The sequence below is a fragment of the Linderina pennispora genome (genome assembly GCF_002104995.1).
Source record: "Linderina pennispora strain ATCC 12442 chromosome Unknown DL89scaffold_6, whole genome shotgun sequence".
Classification (NCBI taxonomy): Eukaryota; Fungi; Kickxellomycota; class Kickxellomycetes; order Kickxellales; family Kickxellaceae; genus Linderina; species Linderina pennispora.
Window position 1 is genome coordinate 745962 of NW_024468254.1, and position 25922 is coordinate 771883.

At 56.5% G+C, this 25922-nt stretch overlaps 10 protein-coding genes across 10 annotated transcripts; 7 read left to right on the forward strand and 3 right to left on the reverse strand.

The window, feature by feature from the left end:
* Positions 1 to 737: 737 nt before the first annotated feature.
* DL89DRAFT_153603 (uncharacterized protein) lies at positions 738 to 5615 on the reverse strand. Its single transcript, XM_040883579.1, has one exon. It carries the CDS (start codon positions 5559 to 5561, stop codon positions 810 to 812), a length of 4752 nt encoding a protein of 1583 aa, XP_040743828.1. The 5' UTR covers positions 5562 to 5615; the 3' UTR covers positions 738 to 809.
* A 308-nt stretch (positions 5616 to 5923) lies between these two features.
* DL89DRAFT_267410 (amidase signature enzyme) lies at positions 5924 to 7477 on the forward strand. The gene has a single exon (XM_040887487.1). It carries the CDS (start codon positions 6240 to 6242, stop codon positions 7404 to 7406), a length of 1167 nt encoding a protein of 388 aa, XP_040743829.1. The 5' UTR covers positions 5924 to 6239; the 3' UTR covers positions 7407 to 7477.
* Positions 7478 to 7667: 190 nt separating this feature from the next.
* DL89DRAFT_222930 (uncharacterized protein) lies at positions 7668 to 9168 on the forward strand (the record flags this gene model as incomplete). The annotated part of the gene is made up of 2 exons (XM_040884612.1): positions 7668 to 7928; positions 8008 to 9168. Coding segments are annotated over 2 exons (1422 nt in total), but the record flags the coding sequence as incomplete, so codon positions are not given.
* A 2434-nt stretch (positions 9169 to 11602) lies between these two features.
* On the forward strand, positions 11603 to 13380 carry DL89DRAFT_153615 (FAD/FMN-binding oxidoreductase). The gene has a single exon (XM_040883580.1). It carries the CDS (start codon positions 11680 to 11682, stop codon positions 12916 to 12918), a length of 1239 nt encoding a protein of 412 aa, XP_040743831.1. The 5' UTR covers positions 11603 to 11679; the 3' UTR covers positions 12919 to 13380.
* Positions 13381 to 13391: 11 nt separating this feature from the next.
* On the reverse strand, positions 13392 to 15123 carry DL89DRAFT_267412 (RNA-binding domain-containing protein). Its single transcript, XM_040887488.1, has one exon. It carries the CDS (start codon positions 14711 to 14713, stop codon positions 13652 to 13654), a length of 1062 nt encoding a protein of 353 aa, XP_040743832.1. The 5' UTR covers positions 14714 to 15123; the 3' UTR covers positions 13392 to 13651.
* An 8-nt stretch (positions 15124 to 15131) lies between these two features.
* DL89DRAFT_267413 (CBF-domain-containing protein) lies at positions 15132 to 18485 on the reverse strand. The gene is made up of 2 exons (XM_040887489.1): positions 18381 to 18485; positions 15132 to 18305 (listed from the first exon to the last, which is right to left on the reverse strand). Exons 1-2 carry the CDS (start codon positions 18411 to 18413, stop codon positions 15201 to 15203), a joined length of 3138 nt encoding a protein of 1045 aa, XP_040743833.1. The 5' UTR covers positions 18414 to 18485; the 3' UTR covers positions 15132 to 15200.
* A 198-nt stretch (positions 18486 to 18683) lies between these two features.
* On the forward strand, positions 18684 to 19782 carry DL89DRAFT_283780 (ribosomal protein S10). The gene is made up of 2 exons (XM_040889752.1): positions 18684 to 18769; positions 18879 to 19782. The coding sequence occupies exons 1-2, from the start codon at positions 18743 to 18745 to the stop codon at positions 19731 to 19733; spliced, it is 882 nt and encodes a 293-aa protein (XP_040743834.1). The 5' UTR covers positions 18684 to 18742; the 3' UTR covers positions 19734 to 19782.
* A 498-nt stretch (positions 19783 to 20280) lies between these two features.
* DL89DRAFT_267415 (trypsin-like serine protease) lies at positions 20281 to 21320 on the forward strand. Its single transcript, XM_040887490.1, has one exon. The coding sequence runs from the start codon at positions 20347 to 20349 to the stop codon at positions 21304 to 21306; it is 960 nt and encodes a 319-aa protein (XP_040743835.1). The 5' UTR covers positions 20281 to 20346; the 3' UTR covers positions 21307 to 21320.
* Positions 21321 to 21707: 387 nt separating this feature from the next.
* DL89DRAFT_292860 (uncharacterized protein) lies at positions 21708 to 22289 on the forward strand (the record flags this gene model as incomplete). The annotated part of the gene is made up of 1 exon (XM_040890348.1): positions 21708 to 22289. The coding sequence occupies one exon, from the start codon at positions 21708 to 21710 to the stop codon at positions 22287 to 22289; it is 582 nt and encodes a 193-aa protein (XP_040743836.1).
* Positions 22290 to 22598: 309 nt separating this feature from the next.
* On the forward strand, positions 22599 to 25916 carry DL89DRAFT_267416 (TIP49-domain-containing protein). Its single transcript, XM_040887491.1, has 5 exons — positions 22599 to 22670; positions 22754 to 23304; positions 23395 to 23488; positions 23677 to 23895; positions 25265 to 25916. Exons 1-5 carry the CDS (start codon positions 22668 to 22670, stop codon positions 25817 to 25819), a joined length of 1422 nt encoding a protein of 473 aa, XP_040743837.1. The 5' UTR covers positions 22599 to 22667; the 3' UTR covers positions 25820 to 25916.
* The last annotated feature ends 6 nt before the right edge of the window (positions 25917 to 25922 follow it).

Genomic DNA, 25922 nt, shown 5'->3' on the forward strand with positions numbered 1-25922 from the left:
GTGGCCGGCTTCCGCGACTTAGTCTGGATATTTGATCTGGCGCGCTTGGCGGCCACAGCCTTCTTGGTCGCCTCCTTCGACTTCATCTGCCTTGGTCTAAACATCGCCTGGTCGACGGATTCGTCCAGCAGCCGCTTGTCTCCGTAAAAGGTATTCCAGTGGAGATCGCCCACCTCAGCCGTCTGTTCATTAAAATAGCGGCGACAAACATACTGGCCTGCTTCTGAGCCAACATCGAGCGGAGCCAAAATCACATCAGGCTCGACCAGATCGTCAGCATTCGAGTAAAACACCTCGTTCTCCGCCGTCGCCAGCCGGCCATTGAGGATGACTTCGGCGGGCCGTAAAAGCCAGCGCAGGACCACCTGCTTTTCTCCCACCTCGCTCTCAAACAGCTTGAATATGATCGCCAGGAATGAGTCGTCGCTGGCACCGCGCACCTTGACCGCCTGGCCGATCTCGTATGTGTTTTCGTTGACCACCACCGACTTGTAGTACTGCTTGTTCGACAGCCCGTTGTGCCGCGTTGCGCGACGCGTCACTGTGCTGGAGGAGACGCTGCCGATGGGCGCGCCCCAGGATACCTCGACATCGTCGGCGTCGTCGTCGATGTAGGCACGCTTGCGCTTGGACGGCTGCTGCGACTGCTTGACGCCCTTGGCGAGCTTTGTGGCAAGCTTGTTCTGGTGCAACAGCGGTGGCATTTTGTTTGTGAATTAAAGCAAATGCAAAAAAAAAGTAAAAGTAACACAAACAGAAAGTCGAAATGCGTTTTTATTAGGAAAATATTGGAGCCGCTGGTCCCTGGCTCAGGTGCGGCTGGCAATCTCCTGAACCGCCTCCCATGTGGTGTACTCCTCGCTGACCTGATTGCTTAGACGCTGAGCCAGCGGATAGAAATTGACCGCGGTCCACACGCGCTTCACTGCGACTCCCTCGACGACCAGCTCGCCATCTCCGGTCTGCTTCCACAGCGCAGCAAACAGCTCCCTGACCACGCCCAGTGTGGTGAACTGCCGCATCGAGTCGCAAATGCCCGTCATTACTCCAGCCAAAAACAGCCTGGAATGTGCCCAGTACGCAACCACTGTGTGCCAGCACGGGTCATCCATGCTCACGGCTGGCAGAAGCAGGTTCAGAATGCTCACGTTGCGCTCGAGTGCATAGGCCGCTGCCGAGGCCCGCGCCTCAACCGTGATGTGGAGGCTGCCCGAGGTTGTGGCAAACACGGCCTCATGCGATACGTTGGGGGTCGGCTGCGGGCGCTGGTCCTTGGGAATCAGCCGGGGCTTCAGAGCAATCAGGTTGCGCCGGACATCGGGCTCCTCGGCCACTGCCCACAGCATGCTTTCCACGAGCTTTGCCGTGTTCAGGGCATCTGCATGCACTGCAGTGTCAAAGATAGTCTTTGCCAGCGGAAACAGCTCACCGGCAGGCTTGAACTCGGGGTCGGGATCAGTGGATGCCGGCTTTGCGTCTTCGGCAGCCTCCTTGGGCCGCAGGTTATGGAGAGTCGAGATATCAAGAGGCCGCTTGGCGAATACTCGACACAGAGACGTGTTCAACATGTGCGCGTCTTTGCTACACACTGCCATTAGCACCTTCTCGATCGTCCTCCGCAGATCGGCGGAGCCAGTGTGCGTATACACATCCAGCATGGCATCCAACGAGTCCTCCAGGTAAGCCTTCCTACCATTCATCAGGTAAGCGCCCAGGCTCTGCTGCAGTATGTCCCAGCCAAATGCACGCTCGTTATTCTCGCTGCTGTCGTCGTCGTCACCGTCATTCTCTGTCTCCTCAGGCTCCGTGGTATTCTCGACCGTCGAGATGGCTCTGCCAAGCGTGTAATCGGCAATTGATAGCAGGACCCGCGCCAACGGCGACAGATATGCGACAAACTTGTCTTTTGCCAGGCGCGGCGAGAATGCCACCGCCGGGCCGTTGCTCATGGGCATATTCTGCACCAAGCTGGTAGCTACATCAATCCAGGGCACCGCCATGTACAGCAAATCCACCGACGACACAAGCTGACACAGCAAAGCGCGCGCATTCTCGTTGCTCGGCCACTCGCTGAGAATCACCGGCAGCACATGCACGACGAACCAGTCCCGTGCATTTGCAAAGGTAAGTCGGTCGGGGCTGCTGGCTGTCAGTTCTGCCAGTATCCATACCGGGTGTTTTCTGGGCGATGCCGTGTTGACCGGGTGCTGCAACATGGCATGGACCAGCTCGGCCTGGCGCCGCGATGTCTTGCGCATGGTAAACTGGCTGCGGATCAGATCGCACGTAGCTGGCGGCCAGTCGGTCAGCAATGTCACCCAGGTACCGCGCTCAATGGCTTGCGACAGGACCATACACCCAGTGACGTGTGTCATCAACCGGCCCTCCAGCCGGGGGTCGTGAGACCACATATTCACCAGGGTCTTTGCCTTGCGCGGCCAGTCGGGCTCAGTCGGAAAGTCTTGCGAGAAATTGGGCCTGCTGCCAAACAGCGACCCAAAGTACGTCTTCAGCACACTCTCGGGCGTCTTGTCCAGCACATCTGTCAGCCAGCTGTAAATTGGCGTCTCGCTAAAACTCTGCCCGTATCTGAGCGCCGTCAGCATCTGCAGCACGCGGTTGCAGGCGACTGGTGCACGGACTGTCGGCTCGTAGCGCTTGCTGCGCACGCTAAGCTCCTGGCCTCCGGCATCCTTCCGCACCCGCCCGCCCACCACAGCATTGAACACAGGCTCGCCTGTGACAGCAGCAGCTGGCTGCTCTTCCTCCTCCTCGGGCTCAATAGCGACAAACATGCCGCGTATTGTGGAGAACGGACTCTCCCGCCGCCCATACACGATGCTGTTGTTAAACATGTGGTCGGCGATTGACCCGATCACAAGCTCCGGCCCGACGACCGGCTCAGTGGACATGAACTCAACCATGACAATGTCCAGGTAGTGCTTGTGCGGGGACGGGTAGCAGGCCGCGACCAGCGACTGGATGTACTTTCGCGATTCGGCAAAGCTCAGCCGCGAGGTATTGCGACGCCACGTCTTGGCTGACTGGGTCACGTTGCACAGATCCGGCGCAGGAGCAGAGCCAGTCGGGACTGCTGCCAAAATATTTGGCGTCTCGAACGGATTTCTCTCTGGCTGTTGACTACGTGATTTCTGTTGCTGCTGCTGCTGCTGTTGCTGCTGTTGCTGCTGTTGCTGCTGCGGGACTACTGGCGACTGCGACAGCAATGCGGCAAACTCTGGGACAAGATCGGAGGCGTTGTTGACATACCCCCTCAAGAACCCTGCAACCTGCCGCATATCTTGGGTAGTAAGCGGCTGCACAGGCACACCGATCGTCTGTGCCAACTCCGCATCAGTGCTGGACAGCAGGATTGCCAGCGCTCCCTCCAGCCGCGATTGTGCAAGCGTCAGCCCGTTCTGCTTGTCCTTGGCAATAGCCGGCATAAACAGCAGCCGGTCGCCCCACATTCGCATATCGCCGCTGCTAAACCAGCTGGATGTCGCCTTCAGCGCCTCTACACCATCTTGCCGCAATGCCACGTCAAAACCACCGCGATTGTCAGGCTTGGTCGACTTCTGCGCAATGTCGAGCAATTGCACTGCCAAGGCATAGGCCAGACATGCGCTAGTCGGGCGGCACAGCGCTATGGTGACGCACCACTGAACGACCCAGCTGTTGCTGATCTGTACCTGGGCGTGCTCAGCCAGCCGCTGGGGCAGCGTCATAAGAATCGAGAGCATTGAGTTGCCGCCCAGCTTGGTCGCATCCAGTGCCTGCCACTGACTGATATTCAGATCGGCCACCAGGCTCACAATTGGCACCATGCTGCTGGTGCTTGCTGCCGAAACGCAAAACATGGCCACCGAATCTACTGCAGTCTGTATCTTATGATATAGCCATGCCTGGTCAAACATGGCTTTGTTAAGCACGGCCATCTCGCACAGACCGACCATCCAGAGGCCAAATTTAGACTCACTGGTTCCAGCAGTGGCTTCACGAACCACACTGGCCAGACTTTCGCCGTATGTCCTGGCCATGAACGGGTACTGCATCAGCTGGCCCAGCGCGGTGACCAGCTCGCCTGACTCTGCTGGCACAGATGTGATCAGCGAGAATGTATCGAGCATGGCTGACATGACGCGCAGTGTGCGTGTAATACGCGAAGCCAGACCTGGGGTGATACCATCGATGAGCATTGGCGACAGATTCAGGCCAAGGTCGGCCCAGCTGACATCGAGGTTAAGCACGGTTGTGGCAATGCGCACTGTCAGCGCCTCTGCGTACATGGCATGCACGCCGGTGGTCTGCGGGAACTGACCCAGCAACGCCATGTAGCAGCCGCTCATGGCTGTGGCATTCATGCTGTTGAGACATGCAACCAGCTTGCTCATATCCATCGCCGACGATAATACGCTGACTTCGAAGCCAAGAATGGGCGCCAGGCCAGCGCACGCGCGGGCCAAGCTGGCTGCGACGCACTGCTCTGAGCCGGGAACCACCAGCTCCGAGTCATAGCCGCTGATGCCGCCGAGAATCTGCAGAAGGTGGTGAAGTTCTGTCATCATGCCGTACACGGCTGTTGCGTCCTGTGTGATGATCTGGCCCATGATCGTCTGCTCAAGCTGCTCGAGCCTTTGCTCCAGCTCTTGCATCCGCTCAGGAGCCGCCACCCACTCGATTCCCTGCAGCTCCTGCTCACCCATGACATTATCTGGAACATACACCGTGGGCGTGCGCAGCAGAGTGCGTCGCACAACGAAATTTCGCAGTACTTCGGTGGCAGCTACCGAGTGTAGTGTTGGAATTCCCCACGTGAACTGCCGCGACGCCGGATCCTCAATGACCGTGGGCATGCGGTGGCATAGTGCCGGCCCGTGGTTTTCGAATATCTGCTTGACAATCTGCAGCCAGCTCTCGTACTGCACAACCAGTCGGGCAACCACCAGATCGATCTCGCCGCCCTGGCTGCTCATCACTCGTGCTGACCATGGCAGCACATGGAACATGGCAAAGACCATCTGTGCAATTGCCCGCCAATGAGCACCGTCGATAATGCCGTGGCCCAGAATATGCGCACAGTACACCCGCAGTCGGCTCAGATCCTGTCCCAGGCGTGCCTCGTCTACTCGCGACTGCTGGTCTGCCTTCTCCAGTGCGCTGATACGCTGGCCGACCTGTAATATTGTCGCCTCGATGCTGAACCCGATGTTCTTGAGCCACGCGCCGTCGCTCATGGCTAGGGTCTGGATAGGCATACGCAGCAGGCGTTCGCGTAGCTGTTCAAAGTATATGCTGCCAAAGAATGGCTGGGGCTCGTGACTGGTTGTTGGGTCAGCAAGAATCTGCTCCAGCGGCACCTCAGGTTGCGGGATGCTGAGAACAATCTTCACAAGCTCCAGGTGGGTGCGGGTGGGCCAGCTTAATGTCGCTACTGCCAGAGCGTTGGCGAGAAAGTCGCGGTTTGCCGGCTGGATCGCGCTGACCAGCGCGTCCCGTGGTGTGCTCGGGTTGTCCAGAAGCGACTGCAGACTGACTATAAATTCGCCGATTTGGTCCATCCTGCTGTAGGGTCGAATTGTGAAATAAAATTGGGAAACTAAAAGTAACAAGAGGCAAAAGGGAGGTGAGGGAAAAAATGGCTGGGCTCGGTAATCAGGATCGTGGGTGACGCAGCCAGCACTAACAGCAACCGTTCCTGCACCCTCTTCTTTTTCACATAGCACATGCACAGCGCAGCAAACTGGGCTGTGCCTGCACTCTACGCAAGACAGAAATGTGCTCTAGATAGGGCATAGGCTGCTCGAAAAACAGTGGCGAGATGCACCTCCGCCATACCCCCCATATCTGCAGCACTGGAACCTAGTGGTTCACGGCCCGTGCTAGTGGTCGGGCCAAAAAAATCCCTGGCTTGAGCGTTGCACTCACTTCTAGATATCCACATGTCACTGCTACTTACTCGTTCTAGAACGCGCCTCGGGCTGCAAGCCAGCAAGCACTGCTTGGGCCGAACAAAATCAACCGCTGCGCTTAACGCATTCGTTTCCCATGCTAATGCGTCGGCTAGCAGCCATGGTCCGCTAAGCGGATGGAGTGTGGGTGTCAAGCTCAATATCGCAACCACAGAGGGCCCCACCACATGCGCATCAGGGGCGCTGTCGACATACAAGTCCCCATATACAGCCACTGCAGTGTCGCTGCTGGAGTCAGCCGGGGCCACGGTTGCCGGAAAAACAAACATGGACGAGTTTGGCATGGGCTCCAAGACCATTTTCAGCATCCACGGGCCGACCGTCAACCCTGCCGCTGCCTCTGATGACCCAGGGCCCCGGGCGGCCGGTGGCAGTAGTGGCGGCAGTGCTGCAGCAGTCGCCGCTGGCCAGTGCCGTATTGCGCTGGGATCGGACACCGGCGGGTCGGTCCGGCTGCCGGCTGCCTGGTGCGGCGTGGTCGGCTTCAAGCCCACGTACGGGCGCATTTCGCGCCACGGGCTGGTTGCATATGGCAGTTCGCTGGACACTGTTGGCGTGTTGGGACGGACTGTTGACGACGTCCGGGCTGCATTCCAGGCCGTGTCAGTGTCCGATGCCCGAGACATGACCTGCATGACCCAGCAGGTGCGCAGCCGGATTGACCGACTCGTTGCACAGGCCCGCCCACCCGCCAGCAGCGTCAACAAGCCATTGTCGGGAATCTGCATCGGCATTCCAGCCGAGTACTGGGTTGACGAGCTGTCCGATACCACCGTGGATGCATGGCGTTCTGGCGCCGACCGGCTCGCATCTCTGGGCGCCGACATCGTCAGTGTCTCACTGCCGCACACCAAAAGCGCCCTGCCCGTCTACTACACGATTGCGCTGGCCGAGGCATCCTCCAACCTTGCGCGGTACGACGGAATCCGCTACGGCCGGAGGTCTTCTGAGCAGCCGCCGAACGAGGCCACCAATGCATCGCAGAAATACGCTAATACGCGCTCCGAGGGGTTCGGCGACGAGGTGCAGCGGCGGATTCTGCTTGGCACGTACGTGATGACGTCGGCTGCCTGTCAGCAGTTCTACGCACCAGCGCAGAAGCTCCGCCGGCTGATTCAGCAGGACTTTGACGCGGCTTTTGCCCTGCCGAACGCCATGCACTCAGGCAATCGCTCCAGGGGCGAAGGCGTCGATGCGCTTTTGTTCCCGACCGCCATTGGCCCGGCGCCGAAGCTGGATGGGAGCAGCGAGGAAAGCCGCGTTGAGGCGTATGTCAACGATGTCATGACGGTCCCAGCCAGCCTGGCGGGAATTCCGGCGGTCTCGGTCCCCGCGGGCGTATCCAAAAACGGGCTCCCGGTCGGGCTGCAGCTGGTGGCACAATACGGCGATGACGAATTCCTGCTCGAGACTGCGAGCAGACTCTGCAGCTAATTATCTTGCGACTCAAAATCACATTTGATTACTTTGCCGTTCTTGTTTTAGAAGAAAAATCTCACTTCCCGCAGGGTATAAAAGGCGCTGAGTGCTGCCTTCCATGTCGCAGTGCTTTCCTCTTCCTCCGAGCAGTCCAGCCCTGTGGAGAGTCCTAGAAAATTACAAACCCCCGCTCGCTCTGCTTTCTCTTTTTCTTCCTTTTCAGCCCACCCCGGCCTTACATGCGCAGGCAATTCACATTCACTAGTAGTATTCGACATGGCTGACCCTAGTACTGATACGTCGCCGTTGCCTCCACCACCGCAGCTGTTTAACCTCGAGCCCATCGACGTGCCCGAGCCCTGGCAGCAGGAGCTTGTCGACAACTTCCATGCGCTGCGCGCCCTGCTGGCCAACCGGTCTGGCTCCGAGGTGCACGACACGCTGCAGCAGAAGGCTTCGGAAAGCATGCAGAGCCACTGCAATCTGGTCAACGGACTAGTATACGGGATTCTAACCGAGCCCAGCGAGGGCAGCACTGTAAGTACAAACACAGCGGACAGGCCGTCCTCCCCCAGAACCACACATTGTTTACTCAATCTCCTTTAATCATTGTTAGTACTTCCGCAACCTAAGCATTGTATCGCGCGACGGATTCGTCCATGCCGTCAGTCGGCTGCAGCACGTAGTCACGTATCTGCGGTTCCGCCTGGTCCGTGGCGACGTTCTGAAGCAGCTCTTCTGGTTCCTCAGCGAGCTTATCAAAACCAACACATCGGGCATCGATCAGATCTTGATATTTCTGACGCGGCAGATCCGCAGCGGCGACGTGACTCCCGGGAACATCAAGCTGTGCCGCAACACCTTGCATCTAATTGAGTCCAACATGGACTGGGTCATGCGGTCCCCAGTGCTCATTGCCACAATTGTGTACGCCTTCGGGCGGCTCATTCTAGACCACAGCCGGGTACCGGACCTGTGCGCCCGCGAGTGCGATCTGGTGGTGCGACTGATTCGCGACAAGTTCACCGAATGCTCAATGATCGGACGCGACCTTGTCCGGGTTCTGCAGGACGTAGCAAAACACGATAAATTCAAGGCGCTCTGGCACGACTTCCTGCAGCGCCCGCAGCAGATCAGCCCGCACTTCACCGGCATCGAGCAGCTATTGCGCGTGCCCACGCCCCGCGTGTTTCTGGCCAACCGCCTCACATACGACATGGAGGCAAAGCTGCTGTTCATGCTGGAGAAGCTGCCGTCAAATACGTTCTTCAGAAACATGACGTGGTTCTCGCAGCGCTTCCTAGCCACCCCCGAGTCCGAGTCGCTATATTGCGATTTGATCCGGTACATCTGCGGCGTATTCCATCCGTCAAACGCCCTGCTGGCTTCCAACATCCTGCCGCGGTATGTCTTACTAGGTGCCATTCTACGCCTTATTCGCTCGCAGGTCGTTGCGGCCAACGCCAAACTGGCACTATTCTACGACTGGTTGTTCTACGATCCGCAGGTCGATAGCATCATGAACATTGAGCCCGGAGTGCTGATCATGGCGCGGTCGCTCGACAGGTACACGCATCTGACGGTGACGTTCATTGAGTTTTTGGGATTCACTGCCGATGCGTACTGCCCGACTCTGGCTCCCGCGATCCGCAGATCCATCAGTCTGACCATGCAGGATGCTGTCGAAAAGGGCGTGATTCCGTCGCTGCTGCCAATATACGAGCACCCAAAGGTTGACGAGGCAACGCGTAAGCAGATGCAGGTACTGTTCCCTAGCCTGGTCCCAGCACAATCCGGCTTACAGCAGAATGCGTTTGATTCAGACCCCATGGCGCTCGACACCGGTGCTGATATTGACATGGTTGAAGATGCCGAGTTTGGAAATGGAATTGAACCCCTGGCGCTGAATACAGAATCTACACAGCCCGCAACCGTCCCAGCGCCGCTTGCAAGCCCATCGCCTCCTATCAGCCCAGTCTCAAGTTCGATGGCCCAGCCTCCAAAATCCGCATTCGAACCGGAACTGCCGCTGGCACCACCACCACCACTACAATTGCCGCTGGATCCGGTCTCGCAGATGTTCTCGGACGAGCTGCCTACCCAGACATTCGAGTCTGCAGTTGTTTCACAGCCAGGGCCAGTAACTACAAACGGCAGCAGTATCGAGAAACCCCCTGAAGCCATGGAGTGCGATGACAGCGAGTCAGAGGATCTGGAAAGCGTCGAAATGATTCCCGATATCGACGACACGGACACCGATTCGGACAGCGGTTTGCTGCCAACTGGTGAGCAGGCGCTGGAGAACCCGTCGCTATGGCTGTTTGGAACTACGTTGAAGGATTTTGCCACCAATTTCCGCAACAACGAAACCGAAAAGGCATCGGCGGCTATCGGCGAGATTATCGAAGTGTTTGCACAGTCGGAGGCACCTGTCAAGGCTGTCAGCAACGTGCTTGCATACTCACTGGAGAATTTTGAGCCTGAGGACATCGAAACCAGCGCAGAGCTAATCGAGTCAGGCGACCTGGAGTCAGTCGAGCATGACATCCTACATACCCTGTTTGCTGTTGTTGCATCGTACATGGACCGTGCGCCAATGTCGCGTGACCGGCTGCTCGACCTGCTAATCCAGCTTACCACCGCTATCCCCGACATCGGCTTCCGCTGGCTATTATACGCGGTGAACGATGCAAAGCGTCCGCAGCTGTACAGGGACTACGTTGGCCGGTACGCCAAGGGCACGCTGCAGGCAGCATTGGCGCGCGATATGCGGCTACTGCAGGAACGGTTCAATATGCTGTTCTACAACGTTTTGCCATGCATCTACAAGGCATTCCCGGCCGAGTTCCCTGGCAACCGCATTATTGTCAAGAGCGTTGTGGCCATGATCGACCAGCCGCAGGTCTATCGGCTCAACATGCTGATGGCCAGGGGCGAGCTGCGGCTGTTTGGCGACCGTGCAGCCCCTGCCATCTGCGGCACGACCGAGTACGATGCATTTGAGCAAGTATGTCTGTGGCAGCTGGTGGCTGGTGAGCTGGCTGGCGATTCGGTGGCAGTTCGGAAGATTGCGCGGACGCTGTTGCTGACGCATGAGCTCGATCCATCGATGAACAGCGAGGCGGCAAATGGGCTGCTGTCGCTGCTTCGGTCTGTCCCGCCCACCAAAGAGATCCTGGCTGTGTTGGTGCAAAAGCACGTGCAGGGAGACGATGCTGCAGACCTGTGTGGCTCAGTGATGACGGCGTGGGCCCGGTCGCGGCGCGAAGACCTGGTGGGCGGAATTCGAGCTCTGGCGGGCGAGCCAGGCATCGGCGGGCTTGTCGCCATGTGGATAAGCCGGTTTGGCTTGAGGATTGGGCTGTGTGAGATTTTCGAGCAGGCGTGTGTGATACAGGCTGAACCAGAACCCGTGCCTGTAGAGTCGCCACCACCCAGGCAGAAATCCAAGTCGCCGGAGCCTGCGCCTGAGCCTGCGCCTGATCCCATGGAAGAAGAGCCTGAGCAGGCAAAGCCCGCTGCCAAGACCATGCCGCCAAAGAAGACGCCTGCAGCCGAGAGGCCCTTAGGCCCTGGTGCCCCAGCTAAGCGGCGGCGACCAATGACACGGCTGCAGAAGCGCCAGGCCAAGCGGCAGCGCCGTAACGTCATCACGTCTGACGATGACGAAGATGACGAGGATGACGAGAACGACGAGGACGACGAAGGGCAGCTTGCCAGTGTAGCCGATGGCAGCAGCGACGACAGCAGCGACGACAGTCCAAGTGATCTCAGTAGTCTGTCTGATATCAGCGACGATGAGTGAACGTCGCCCGAACACCTGCAGGGCAACAAAATCCGTGGGATGCTGCGCCCGGGTGCCAAGCAATCCCTGTCGCCTTCGCCGAACCTAATCGACCCTTCCGGTGCTGCGATGCCGACGCCCTCACCAGCCAAAGGGTCGTGAACCCCCTCAGAAAAAGCAGAGCCCACTTCTGGATGGATACCGCTGGTTCACGGCGCAGGCAGCCAAAAGGGGGACCTCCAGAGTTACCATTAAGTTCGGTCTGTGGGCAGTGCTCGTGCAGCGTGGAACTCCGAACCGGGACAAGGCGCTTATGCGTGCCCGAGTCGCCCCGACTCGCAGTGATAACGGTTCGATCATTTGTAATCACTATAAAATACGATTTGCTGCTGCGAGTCAGCGGCCCGCGTATAAAAACCAGCGCACATCTGGAGCGTGGGACCGCCACTCCTTGCCTCTTTCATTTATCTCGCCCATTGCCCACACACTGCAAATCCAAACATTATGTCTAACCCTCACGATTTTTACCAGCCGCAGGCAGACCGTGGACCCGGCGCAGCCGTGCAGCCAACTGACTCTGAGATCAAGCAGGGATTCGCGTCGTCGCAGTCTGAGACGACACCGGCGCTATTCACGCCCCTGAAGATCCGCGGCACTGAGCTCAAGAATCGGGTTGTTGTCAGCCCGATGTGCATGTACTCGTCGGTAGACGGCTTTGCGACCAACTTCCACCTGGTGCACGTCGGCCAGCTCGCCATGCGCGGCGTATCCCTTATGATCATGGAGGCCACGGGCGTTGCCCCTGAGGGCCGCATCACGCCCAACTGCCTTGGCATCTGGAAGGACGAGCACATCGAGAAGCTGCGCGAGGTAGTTGCCTTTGCGCACGCGAACAAGGCGCTGGTCGGCATCCAGCTGGCGCACGCCGGCCGCAAGGCCAGCACGTCGCCGCCATGGCTGATCAAGTCGCAGGGATACAATCTCGACGAAACCAAGGGCGGCTGGCCCAAGGACATTATTGGCCCGTCAGCCATCCCCTTCGACGAGCGCAGCTTTGTGCCGCGCGAGATGACCCTGGCAGATATCCAGCGTGTGCAGCAGAACTTTGTCGATGCGGCGGTCCGTGCCGACAAGGCTGGCTTCGATGTGGTTGAGCTGCATGGCGCCCACGGGTATCTGATCCAAGAATTCCTGTCGCCGATTTCCAACAAGCGCACGGACGCATACGGCGGGTCGTTCGAGAACCGCATTCGCTTCCTGGTCGAGACTGCGCAGAAGGTGCGCAAGACGTGGCCAGAACACAAGCCGCTGTTTGTGCGCGTCTCGTCGACCGACTGGGTTGCGCCTAGCAGTGATGTCCCCACGGGCGGGTGGACCGAGGAGGAGACAGTCGAGCTCGCCAAGGTCCTCAGGGCCCAGGGCGTCGATCTGGTCGACTGCTCGACTGCCGGCAACAGCCCACTGCAGAAGATCCCGCTGGCACCTGGCTACCAGGTGCAGTTTGCTACGGCGGTGCGCAAGGGCGCCCCTGGGATGCTGTCGGGTGCTGTTGGCATAATCACCGATGCGAAGCAGGCAAACGAGATTGTTGCCAGCGGCTCAGCCGACCTGGTGTTCATGGGTCGCCAGCTGCTGCGTGACCCGAACTTTGTGCTGAACGCTGCTTTGGAGCTCAATGCCTTTGGGCAGTACCCGCACCAGTACGAGCGTGGCCGCCCCAAGACCAAGTACAGCTTCGTTTGAGTATATTTGCAGCCCACATTTTTGCAGACAAATGTGCATTACACAACTATCCAATTCGTTTTATGCTATCTATTCGGCAGGCTCAAACAGTGCGGGTGTGGTCCCAAGATGAACGGGCTGGTTGTGAGAGTGACTTTGCCTCACACATCGATAAACAGGCAACATATCATGCACTGTCAACGTATTCACCCGGTACTACCACTAAACAATGGAATCGTCACCAGATACAAAAGCGAAGACATAAACCTCCCCTGTATAGCTAGTGTGGCCATGCTTATAGTTCTAGAGCCAGCAAGGGGGTTCGAGCAGCAGATGGACGCACACCTATTTCGGATGAAGGCTCTGTATCCTCGCACTTTGCTGCCTAAGCATCAGCATGCAGTCATGAATGCTGATTATATAACCACAATGCAGTCAGCTTACACATTGCTGTGCAATACAATAAAGGTTACACCGATACCATTGATGGGAGTCTCTAAACATGCTATTGTTATCAAGCACGCAATTCCACTATTGCAAAACACTGCTGATGATGGCAAGTCTTGAATGCCGGGCTTTTCCCAGGCGGCCAGCGTATCCGGCGTGGAAATGCCAGGTATGCGATGAGATCGCCATGCTCCTTGGCCACAGGTGAAACCAACATTTATTTGCTGTCCAAAGTATGCCACACCAGAATTGGCTCTCTAGACTATACAGCCGACGCTGGCTCCATGTGTAGGCTAATCAGGCCTATCTATAAGAACCCCTTTGAGAATGCATGCAGCATATCCGGTGGAAAGACCATGCGCACCTCCCACACCGCCAGCACGGCCAGTACCAGTTTGCGAAAGTGCTCTGCCCTTAATCTCGCCTCAATTGCACGATAAACGTCCGCCAGATGCCTAAACACGCGGTCCAGCACCTTCTCAAACCCCTGCCTCAGCCGCCACGCACCCTGCTCTGAGCAGTTGTGCAAGATATCCGAGACCACCAGCAATCTGGCGTACTTGCTCATGTACGGTGCGGCATCATCCAGCAGCGAGCGAGTCACAACATCAACGACGTCCTCCCAGGCGCTGGCACACTCGATGGCCAGCTTCATTGCATGGGCAACACTGCCACGCTCGTTGGTGACGTGGTTCAGGGCGTCAACCAGCTGCTCGCGCTCGACTCGGCTCAAGCCCAAAACGTCACGCACGATGGGCGGCGGCTGCCACACAGGCCCACCCTGGTCATACATGACAAACATTTTGGTGCGCCAGCGCTCCTTGGTGTCGCCGTTCAGAAGCGAGTACATGCGCCAGCGATAATACACGCCTTCGGCAGACCGGCTGTTGATCAGGAATGCCAGCCGCGGGTCGCCACGGTTGATCAGCATTACTTCGAATGGCGTGCCGTACTGAAGCACATGCTGGATGGTCCAGTGGATTGTGCGCAGCACCGCCGGGTCCTTTGGCCGGTGCACTGTGACCTCGTCCTGCACGGCATTGAACGGGTTCTCAGGCTCCTCCCCAGCCGATTCCTTGGCTGCCTTCGCTGCGCCAGCGACCAGCTTCGACACAGGCTTCCCCCAGCGCACACACAGCTTGTTGCCATCCAGGACCTGTCCGTCCATGGCCTCGAGGGCCAGGCTTGCGTGGGCGCGCAGAGAAAAGCACACGAACGCGTTGTTGCGGCCACGCTCGTGCTCCTCAGGTGTCCGCGGCCACATAATCTTGATGCTGTCGATCTCTCCAAACTGCATAAACGCCTGCTTCAGCTGCTGCTCGTCAGTAGTCGGGTGGACATTGCTGATGAACAGGTTCGTGGACTGCATGGCGTCGAAGGACTTTGTGTGCTCGCGCTGCTCCTGCGTGTGCTTGAGCTCCTCGAGGAACAGGTCCAGGTTGCGCTTCTTCTTTTGCTGTCTGCCAGCCTCCTCCTCACCGGCGCCTTGCTCGCTGTCGGTGTCTGCAGTAAATACTGGCGGCTTCGCTGGAGCTATTTGCTTCTGTGTGTGGTCTGCTCATTTGAAAGCATGAGTGTTAGGGTCAGCATGCGGGCAGAATTCTCTGGCTGTGTTTCCTGCTTGGGCAATTTTGCTTACTTCCTGTCGATTCGCCCTGGAGCTCCTTCAGCGGTGTTGATGCTGTCTTCAGCGGTGCCGACGCCTTCTTCAGTGCCAGGCCAAGGCCCAGTGGCTTTGCCGCGACCTTTCGCTTTTGCATTCGTGCAACAACAGAGAAATGCGAGGGTGTAGAATGAAGTATATTTTCGGGAATAAAAAGTAGTCTGTGGAGTCAAAAAAGAATAAGCTGCTGCGTTCACTCCAGCCCCTCGTCATTGTCGATGAGGTGGGCATAGTCCTCGAACGAGCCAAACATGGGCAGTTTCTCCTTCTTCTTCTTCTTTTTCTTGTCGGCCGACTCGCTGTCGTCGCCCTTGCGCTTGGTGCCCTTGGACGCAGGCTCATCAGACACCTCGCCGTCGTCGCTGGCCTCGGACATCTCATCGTCGAATGTCGGGAATCCGTCGTCATCGGACTGGTCCTCATCCAGATCGGCGCTGTCCTCGCCCTCATCGTTACTGTCGGATTCGCCCATGTCGTCATCGTCATCTCCCTCGTCCTCATCCTCCTGCAGGGCAGCCAGTAGATCTTCATCATCCTCGTCAACATCCTCGCCGTCTTCGTCGCCCTCGCCAGTGCGCGGCATGCCCGAGGTCATAGCCTTCCAGACCTCATCCTCGTCAAGCTCGTCCGCATTCTCGCCCATGGCATTGGCAAACCCAGTGCTGTCGTCAGCCAGGCCGCTCTCGCCCTCCTGCTTTGACTTCTTGACACGCTTGCCCATGCGCTCCTTCTTTGTCTGGAAGAACTGCAGGAAGAACTGCTCGTCGGCCGGCATATCAGATTTCTGCAGATCAGCAATCCTCTTCGAAGTCAGATCAAGACCGCCGATGACGCCGCCGACGCGCTTCGATGACAGCAGATGGCCACGCATAATGCGTGCGCCATGCTCGCCGAGCTCAAAGTCGGCGCTCTCCGAAGAGGCAACAAACGGCTGCATCAGCGACTGGCCACGCATGGTAGAAGACTTCTTCGAGTCCTCCGCCTTGGGACGGCGGAACACGAAACGATCCAGGAAGTGCGCCAGCGAGTGGTTGTGCAGGTTGCTGATAGCGGCCACCTGCTCGCCAGCAAACACCTGCTTGATAGAGTGCGTGATCGACGGGTGGTAGTGGTGCGCCAGCATCGCGGATTCCCAGAGGCAGCCGGCCTGCGCGTTGGCAAACCGCGGGTCGCGCTTCAGCGGATCGTATGTGTGCTCGGCGTCCTCATGGTCCTCGGGCTGTGTCAGCATCGTGTTGAGCTGTGGGTTGAGCGCCAGCACCTGCGATACCAGGAACAGTGCACCCGAGGCGAACTCGACCTGGTTCTGTAGACACGCTTGCATGATGCGCTTGATGAACGCCATGACACGCTTGGTGTCGCTGTCGGCCTTCATGGCCTTGAACAGGACATTCAGATACATGGCCTTCTTGGACGTGCCATCGAGCCGCGGGTCCAGCAGCGAGTCATACAGGGTGCGGTAGAACCGGTCAGCGATGGTCGGCCGAAGACGTGCAATGTGGTTCAGCAGTACCAGCGACTGCACCACCGTGTTGAAGTTACCGGCGTGGGCGATCTGGAAGATCACTCCCACATGCTGATCCATGACTGCGTCGTCCATTTTGGCGAACGGCAGCGCGCGGTTGACGCCGGTCAGGATGGCCGCCAGGAGCTTGTTGTCCATCGACTTCTCCTCTTCTGCATGCTTCTTCGCGAGCTCCTCCTTGGCCTTGCGCAGAGCCTTCTGCCCAATGTACACCTTTTGCTCGCGGCCCTTCTTCTCCTTCTTGGGTGGCGCAGTGGCCCCGGCCTTCTTCTTCTCGTCATCGTCGTTGTCGCTGTCAGGACCAGCAGCCTCTGCCTCGGCAGCATCTGCAGCATCGTTGTCCTGGGTGATCTTGAGCAGCTTCTTGAAGAAGATAAAGTACACTTCAAGCAACAGGTTGGCTGTGTTCACGTCCTTGGAGGACAGGATGATCTGGTTGAGCGTGATCATGGTGTAGTACTGCGCGCGCTCCTTGGTCGACGACTTTGTCAGCAGCAGCTCCTGGATGGTTTTGACCACAATAAACTTCATGTTTGGGTGCGCGTTCAGCAGCTTCAGAATCAGGTACGACGCGCGGGCTGCCAGCTGCCGCTCGTTGTCACCAAGCTTGTTGACCAGCAAGCGCAGCAGGTTCTTCTCCTGCTCGGGCTTCTGCTCCAGCAGGTCCTCAAAGAACGTAACCATGTTCTGCCGCGTATGGACCACCGGGTCGTACGACATGGCCTCCATGGTCTGGATCAGCTCAAAGTAGTGCCGCTTCAGCTTGTCCTCGAACGCCCACATAATCCAGTGCGCGCTGGTCACGCCCCGAGCGCTGATCGGCTGGTCAGCAAAGTACCGCAGCTTGCGGTTCGACGGCAGCAAGTTGATGACCATCAGATCCTTAACACTGGCAACCGCTAGCAGGGCCTCGCGCCGGTTGTTCTTTTTGACCATCTGCATCAGCTGGTTGAGTGATCCAAGACCATGCACCGGGCTCTCCTGCACGATAAGCGTCAGCGCTGACACCCGATCCGTCAGTGTTCCCGACGACAGAATGTTGGACACAAACGATTTGTCTGCCGTTGACATCGACTTCTTACCGGCCCCCTGGGTCGTGTACAGCGAGTTTTCGCGATCAAGCAGCTCCTCGGCGTACTGGAACTTTTGCAACACCATCTCCTCGCTTGGCTTTTCTGCGTCTTCAGCAATCTCCAGGTCGTCCAGCGCAATACCAAACCACTGAGGGTTCGGGTCGATGGTAAGCCGCCGGACCGTTGACAGCGGCGCCGAGTCCTTGGCCGACTTGACCTTGAACCCAGGAATACCCAGGTCATCGCTGTCAGTGGTCGCAGCAGCAACAGCAGCCTCCTTCTTCTCCTTCCGGGCCTCCTTCTTAGGCTTTTCCTTCTTGGTCGTCTTTGTCTTCTTACTGTCGTCCTGGCTGGCTGCCTGTGGCTTCTCCTTCTTTGCCGCGTCCTTCTTAGCCTTCTTTTCCTTCTTCTCGCTCTTGCCCTGCATCGCCTTCCGCTCTTTGTCCGTCAGCCCAGAGAACTCTGGTACATCTGTCGACAGGCCAAGCGACTTGGCGAACGCGCTCAGATCGCCCTGGATCCCACTAGCGTCGCCCTTTTTTGTCTTCTTTGCCGACTTGCTGTGTTTCGAGCCCGCAGGTGTGTCAACATCAGCAAGCATGTCGAGATCGGCCTTGTCACCGCCCAACTTTTGGATCTCGTCCCACAGACCATCATCCTTGTTGCTGCTGTCCTTCGCAGTAGCTGCCTTCTTTGTTCCCTAGTGCAGAGAAGCTGTTGCTGTTAGTTTCCGCTCCGTACGCCATACCGTGGGATCGCTCGAGCAGAGACTTACCTTGGCCAGCTTTCCCTTGCCGTTCTTCCCCATATCTGCAAATAGTCCTGAAATGTAAATGTGTATAGAGGTGAGCGACAAATTGAGAGAGGATATGCGAAACGCTAACAACACAGCTTGGTTTTCGCGGCTGCCACTGCGAAAATTTTTGGCCGCTTTTTTGCAGCCCAAAAAAAAACTCGCAGTAGCTGATCCAGATCCCAATTGGAATCACCGGATCGTGAGGGGTTATCAGCGCCATTTTTTTCGCCCTCTTAGCACTTTGGCGCTGCCTGAAAAGAGCGATCGAGCACAGCGAGACTTTTTGCTTACACAAATTCCAAACCATTACTCTCTGTAAATTCAGCTGCATTTGGAACGCTATGATTCGGTCAGCAATTCTCCGCCAGGTACGGCTTGGGCACTGACAGCGCACCCGAGACAAAATTCGGCTATGCCTGGGCCTGCTCCTCATGCAGCAGCGCTGAATTGGCTTGCTAAACTGTTTAATACTTGTAGGCCACCGCATTTCGCTCGGCAGCGGCAACAGTAGCGAAGATCGCGCCGGTGACAGGGGTGCGCGCGGCGAGCACATATGCCTCGATTCTGACAAAGGTGCTCGGCCAGGACGTGCATGTCAAACCCAAGGCGATTCCGATCGAGGACGTGGACGCGATCTTCAAGCAGCCAACGATCCTGCCGATGCCGCACAACATCCCGGTCTGCCGCGTGGCATTCCAGTCGTTCCAGCTGCATCGTCTTGACTTCTACATGGACTTTTGCCGCAAGGCCGCGCAGCACATGGGAATTCCGTGCACGGGAGTGATCCGGCTGCCGCGAGTGACGCGCCGCTGGACCGTCCTGAAGTCGCCGTTCATCCACAAGTCGTCGATGGAGGTGTTTGAGCGCCGCACATACAAGCGCGTGCTGGTGGTGCGTGATGCTGATCCCGAGGTTGTCAAGAAGTGGATCGCGTATATTGACAAGAACATCCCGGCTGGCATTGGTATGAAGCACCGTGCCATTGAGTACGAGTCGCTGGACTACGCTACCCAGATTGAGAAGAACATGCAGACTCGCGATCCGCGCAAGATCAGCACCGAGGAGCTGAAGGCTGTCGACCGCACCCAGGAGGTCGTCAAGCGTGGTCGCCGCATGCTATGGACCACGTACAACAACCTGCCGGTCTACAGCAAGTCAGATGTTGCTAATATGGCGCAGGATGTTATCAACCAGCTGAAGACCAACCCGAAGGCTAACATTGAGGACATCACCCGCACCGTTGTCATGGGCACCCGGCCGCCTGTTAACAAAAAGCCCAAGAAGGCCAAGGCTAGCACTGAGCCAAGCACCCCTTCCAAGGCCGAGAAGTAGACCAAAAATGCACTAAATGCAAACACGTTTCTTTGACTGCTACATGCGCATAAAAGTATCGATAACACACTGCGGCGGGTTTGGCGGTACGCAAACACATGACGTGCAATGAGTGCTAAGAACCAACCCAGCTCTATATGCGAGTCTTGATGCAGCACTCTTTTCTACAGGGATCTGCACTCAACTGCTTGCAACAGTGCTTGGTTTGACACCGATGAGGAGGTGCTTCTGTCCACATTTCTTGCGTGTAGGTTGGCTGAGGCTGTTTGCGGATCTAAACATGCTTTGGTGATACCCTGCTCCTGCTTCCAATGAGTGAAACTCCTGGGCAGAGTTCCTAGCCCCAAGTATGCAAGATGTTATGTGAGACACCATTCACACTATGCAACCACTTTCATCATGCACTCGGACAAAAGTTCCTGGCCCAGAACCGTGCATTGCAGATACATGTCTCACAGCCTTACCAATGGACAGACCAGCGCACATCGAATATATATAGATCGGTGCGGTCTGTAGATCGCTACTAGCCTCAGCAAACAGCAATCGCCCTTCCTCCACAAGCACTCCAACATACACACCCGTCAGCCTCTACTGCTCAAGCCAAGAATCAATAATGATCGTCAGCACCTCTGCAATTGCCGGGTTCGCCATGCTCGCGACCGCAATTACGGTGCCTAAACTCGAGATGCCCAGCAGCCTTGCAAGCAGTCTGTTCGAGCCATCCAATACCCAGTCACTCGCTCCTCTCGACTCGGCTGCCAGCGAGCCTGCTGCTGCGACTGAACGCCCAACCTCCTCTGGCAACGAGCGCATTATCGGCGGATCATTTGCAGCTGACGGCCAGTTCCCTTACCTTGCCTCGCTCCAGTTGACCTGGGGACGGGGCACAGGCCTCTGCGGCGGCACTATCATTGCCGACACCGTTATCGTGACTGCAGCCCATTGCGTCGTGGACCTCGATAGCGGCGCGCTCATCCGTGCCAACCATATCAGTGTCGGAATTGGTAATGTGGAAAAGTCAAAACAGCGAAACGTACGGGCCACTGCTGTTTATGTGCACCCGCGGTTTGACCCGAACGAAATCGTCAATGATATTGCTATTATCATCACACCTAGCCTGGGTGTTGGCTACGGGGGTGTGCAGCAGATCAAAATCTATGGCGGCAACATCTCGTCTGGTACCAGACTCACTGCGCTCGGCTGGGGTCAGTCAGGCACTAACCCAAATGTCGACAGTACCACAAACCGCCTCAAGCAGACCGAAATCATTGTCGGGAACCGTAACGATTGCAAGCAGTTCATTAGGGGCTACCAGTCTAGCAATGGCCCCCAGATCTGTACTGAGAATAGGCTATTGCTGGGTTCCGATACGTGCCAGGGTGACTCGGGTACAGGCGTTGTCATCAATGTTAATGGCAACCAATATTTGGCAGGGCTTACGAGCTACGGCTCGAACCTTAGTGGCGACCCAACCTGTGCGTTGAATGATGGATTCGGCGTCTATACACACGTTAACTACTACTTAGGCTTTATTTCGAGTGTCACTGGAATTCCTACGTACAAATTCCACTAATCCAATAACTCATTAGATACTAAAATAAATGCAATATTGATGCTCTTCAAGCAATATTTCACAACTACATTGAGCAGCTGGGTGCCACCAGATGTATCCTGGCAGAGTCCAGCATGCTTGACGTGCACCAGATGGTGCGCTTGGGTGTGGCAGAAGACGATATTACTGTGGCTCTGCGTCCCGACCCCTTGTTCCAAAGGATTGTTGGTGCCTGACTTGCTGATGGATCTGTACGATCTGGGTCAGGACTCTGTCGCTGGGCGGGGCGGACTGGATATTGAATAGAGTATAAAAGGAGTGCAATCCAGACAGCCATGGAGAGCCTCAGCATCAGCAAGCACTAGTCCTGCCTTTCTCTCAATACACTTCTCTCTGCTACTCTGTCAATTCTCAACTGCATCATGAAGTTCACTGCCATTGCCTTCCTTGCCTCAGCCGCTCTTGCCCAGCAGCAGCAGGGTCCCGTGCACCGCATGCAGGATGTCCTGCCAACCCCACCTGCCGCCAACATTGCCCCGCAGTTCGAGATGCCAGGCATCCAGCCCAACACTCCGGTTCCCAACGTCGAGGCAACTGAGCCCATGCAGTCTGCTGTGGCCCGCCTGGCTTCGTTCTTTGACTTTTCGCACATTTCGGGCGAGAGCACTGACACGCCGACGGTTGTCACCCATGTGTTTGATCCGGCTACGGGCAGGTTCACCCACCTGTCGTACAATGTGGTGCAGAATGGCAACGCGTACTATGTGCCGGTGTGCAGCGTCGACTCGATCGTGCAGGCTGGGTCGTCGGCTGTTCCGGCCAGCGATAGCTGCCAATACGGCATCCAGCTGATGCCGGTGCCGCGCAATGCGGCCAGCGTGATGCTCAGGGCCATGCGCATGGTACTCAGGCTACTTGCACGCGTTCCGAGACTGCTGCCTGTGATTCTGGGTGGTCAGCCTGGTGCTGGCGAGTACACCTTTGCGGACCAGCCACAGATGTAGGATGTGGGTACTAGCTTTTTACCACATGCTGTTTGGCAGACACTCTGCACTTCCATACTGCCTCAATAAATGTTGTCCCTTGAACTATATACAAAAATGCTACAATGTAAAATGCTGAATATATAGATCCAGTTTTGTTAGCAAACCCTGTGTAATAGACATGCGATATGCACTTGCCTCTTCATTTAACACATCCATGAGCCAACTAATCAGAAGATCTGATTTTCAGATCCATGCTTTTTTTTCAGTGTCTGCTAAAATATTTCAGACTACGCAACCAGTCTCCATGTCTCATAGCTTTTCTGGTCACTTGTTTGCCGCGCATTTAGCCTTTCAGTCACATTCTACTTGCAGCCAAATTCACAGGAAACGCGTAAAATGGTGTGTAGTCGGCGTGCTAGACATTGGAGCTGAGGCAGCGGTGGAACATTTCTGCTAACCTAAACGCTGCATTTGGAATGTAGGAGTCTATTATTACTACAAAGTCTACGGACATTGGCAAGCTGGAGCGTACAGGCGCTCATTCGCACATTCGCGGACTTGGTTTGGACGACAAAATGGAGTGCCGCCCGTCCAGCCAGGGCATGGTTGGCCAGGTCAAGGCGCGCAAGGCAGCCGGAGTCATTGTGAAGGTTATCAAGCAGGGCAAGATCTCTGGTCGCGCGGTCTTGATGGCAGGAGGGCCGGGTACGGGAAAGACGGCTATTGCCATGGCCATGTCGCAGGAGCTGGGCGACGTCCCCTTCACATCGATTGCTGCGTCGGAAGTTTTCTCGCTGGAGATGTCGAAGACGGAGGCGTTGGCGCAGGCGTTCCGGCGTTCGATCGGTGTGCGTATCAAGGAGGAGACTGAGATCATCGAGGGCGAGGTTGTCGAGATCCAGATTGACCGCTCTGTCACCGGCGTTGGCCCGAAGAGCGGCAAGCTCACGCTGAAGACCACAGACATGGAAACGATCTATGAGCTGGGCCAGAAGATGATCGACTCGCTGACCAAGGAAAAGGTCATGGCCGGGTAAGTTGAAGGCCAGCTTCTGGCGATGAGGTCAGTGGCATGCAGACCCAAAGGTGCACGTGATTGCTGATTCGCTGGTGTATGTTGTAGAGACGTGATTCAAATCGACAAGGCCACGGGCCGTATCACCCGCCTCGGCCGGTCATTCACGCGGGCTCGGGACTTTGACGCGACAGGACCTGAAGTAAGTACACCTCCGCACTGTCGATCGCGGCTCCACCTGGGGGTGCATTTACCCCTATGCAGCTACATTTCATGTGTCAAGCGCATCATGGATGCTCTTTTTTCGGAGCACCTTCTCTCCTGTGTAACCGTGTCGCAGGAGGTGGTGATGTTTGTGGCCTGGATACTTAGATGTATGTCTATTTTTAGGTCAAGTTTGTGCAGTGTCCTGAAGGCGAGCTTCAGACGCGCAAGGAAGCTGTCCACACGGTATCAATGCACGAGATTGATGTTATCAACAGTCGCCAGCAGGGCTTTTTGGCGCTGTTCTCCGGCGACACTGGCGAAATCAAGCCTGAGGTCCGGGAGCAAATCAACCAAAAGGTTTCAGAGTGGTGCGAGGAGGGCAAGGCCGAGATTGTCCCAGGAGTAAGTATTTACAACATCGCTCGATTTATATTACATGCCCAACATGGAGTGCCGCCTGTGCAAATCGCCAGCAATCAGCTGTACTGCAGACGATTCTTTTTGGTTTGCGCGTGTTGTGGATGCCTCTGACAAAATAGTGCTCGGTCTACACGCCAAAACTTTTCCTCGAGTGCCCTTGGTGGGATTGCTGGTAGCACACTGATTTATCTGAGATCCAAATCCCCCCACACATACACATATGCATGTGCTCAGAAGAGGGGATGGGCGCTGCTGCCACTGGCTGATGCCCGTTGGGAAATTGCCAGAGATGACGGTCGCCAATCCAAACTATGCGGCCGCTGTTGCACACTATTTCCTCACGCTGTCGCAGCTGCTCAAAAATCGATCCAGCTTGAACCCTGGGGTGTGCTTTTTTGTTTTCTGTCTCCCCGCTGCTCTGCCAGCGTAAATCCCACCTGCTGGCACGCCGCATTTTTTCGTGCCCTTCCTCCGACTACGAATTTTCTCATTCGCTGGCTCAATTGCTTCATTGAAGCCCGCCATGTCGTGCATATGCATGGGATTCAGCTCTTGGCAGTGGTTTGGACAGCCATTTATTTTTGCATTTGCGTTTAAGCGGGGCACAAAGGAATTAGCCAAAGGAAATTAGTGAGCACTGGGCATGTTAATTGCCTTGCACCCTGATAGTCCTAGGTCGTCTTCACGCCTTGATTTATTTTGCCATGGGACGTGCGGCTTCAAACTCCCTTCCAGCTCTTGGCATACATAAACTATCCGTCTTGCGAATGCCAGCAGCAGGCCGCTTTGATCGGTCCTGCGGTCTTGCACCGCGGCTTACAAATTATACTGTATTAGTTGGGGGAGGCGGGGCTCTGAACAGCATCGTGCACATTCCTTCTTTGCTCTCGTCCAGCTGTCGGTGCCCGTGTCAGCGATCGTAGATCTTTACAGACGGTTTTGGAGACACCCTACCCCTCATATCTGTGTGGCAGCAGTGGTCTGGACAAGCGATTCACCATCCCCATGGACGCTTCCACCAGCAAACCTCCTTGTACATCCTTGTTGTTTTGATGTGGGTGCCATCTGGTGTATGCATGGCCACATCGGGTATGCGCTCTGCCATGTAAAGTCCGCGGTGCGGGGCTGATCGCTCAAGGCGCATACATGCTCATACATGATGTTGGGCTGTTTAGCCAAGGCAGACCGATCAAGTTCCCTCCTATAGCATAGCATGTTTTGGCAGACCGTGTCTCCAGTGGCCAATTGCGCTCTGGTACTTGCACCGTCTGAAACTCACATGCAAACCTAATGCGCTGTAGCGCTAATCATATTACCTTTTTTCTGCCTCTGCGCTGTTTGCACTACGTAGGTCCTGTTCATCGACGAGATACATATGCTCGACATGGAGTGCTTCTCGTACCTCAACCGAGCACTGGAGGACAGCATGGCTCCGATTGTCATCATGGCATCGAACCGCGGCATGTCGCGAATCCGTGGCACCAACTACCAGTCGCCGCACGGAATCCCCATCGACTTTTTGGACCGCCTGCTGATCATTTCGACGCAGCCCTACAATGAAACCGAGGTGCGTGAGATTCTCAAGATTCGCTCGGACGAGGAGGAGGTTGACATGACCGAGGATGCGCTGAGTGTCCTGACCAAGGTTGCCATGGAGACATCACTGCGCTACGCCATCCACCTGATTTCGACCAGCCATCTTGTTGCGCAGAAGCGCCAGGCGGCAAAGGTCGACGTGGCCGACATCAAGCGTGTCTACTCGCTGTTCTTGGATGAGGCGCGCTCGGTGCAGTACCTGAAGGAGTACCAGGACGAGTACCTGTATAACGAAATTGCCCCCAATGACGGCAGCCATGGTGCCAGCACGGCCTCAGGCGCCGAGAAGATGGTCGTCGATCAGGAATAAATTCCAGTCCATTAGCAACTTTGGCGATCTGCCTTTTCTCATTTCTAGCCCGTCTGTTTCCTGCTGAGCTAATGGCAACAACACTTGTTTTACTGCAGCATCG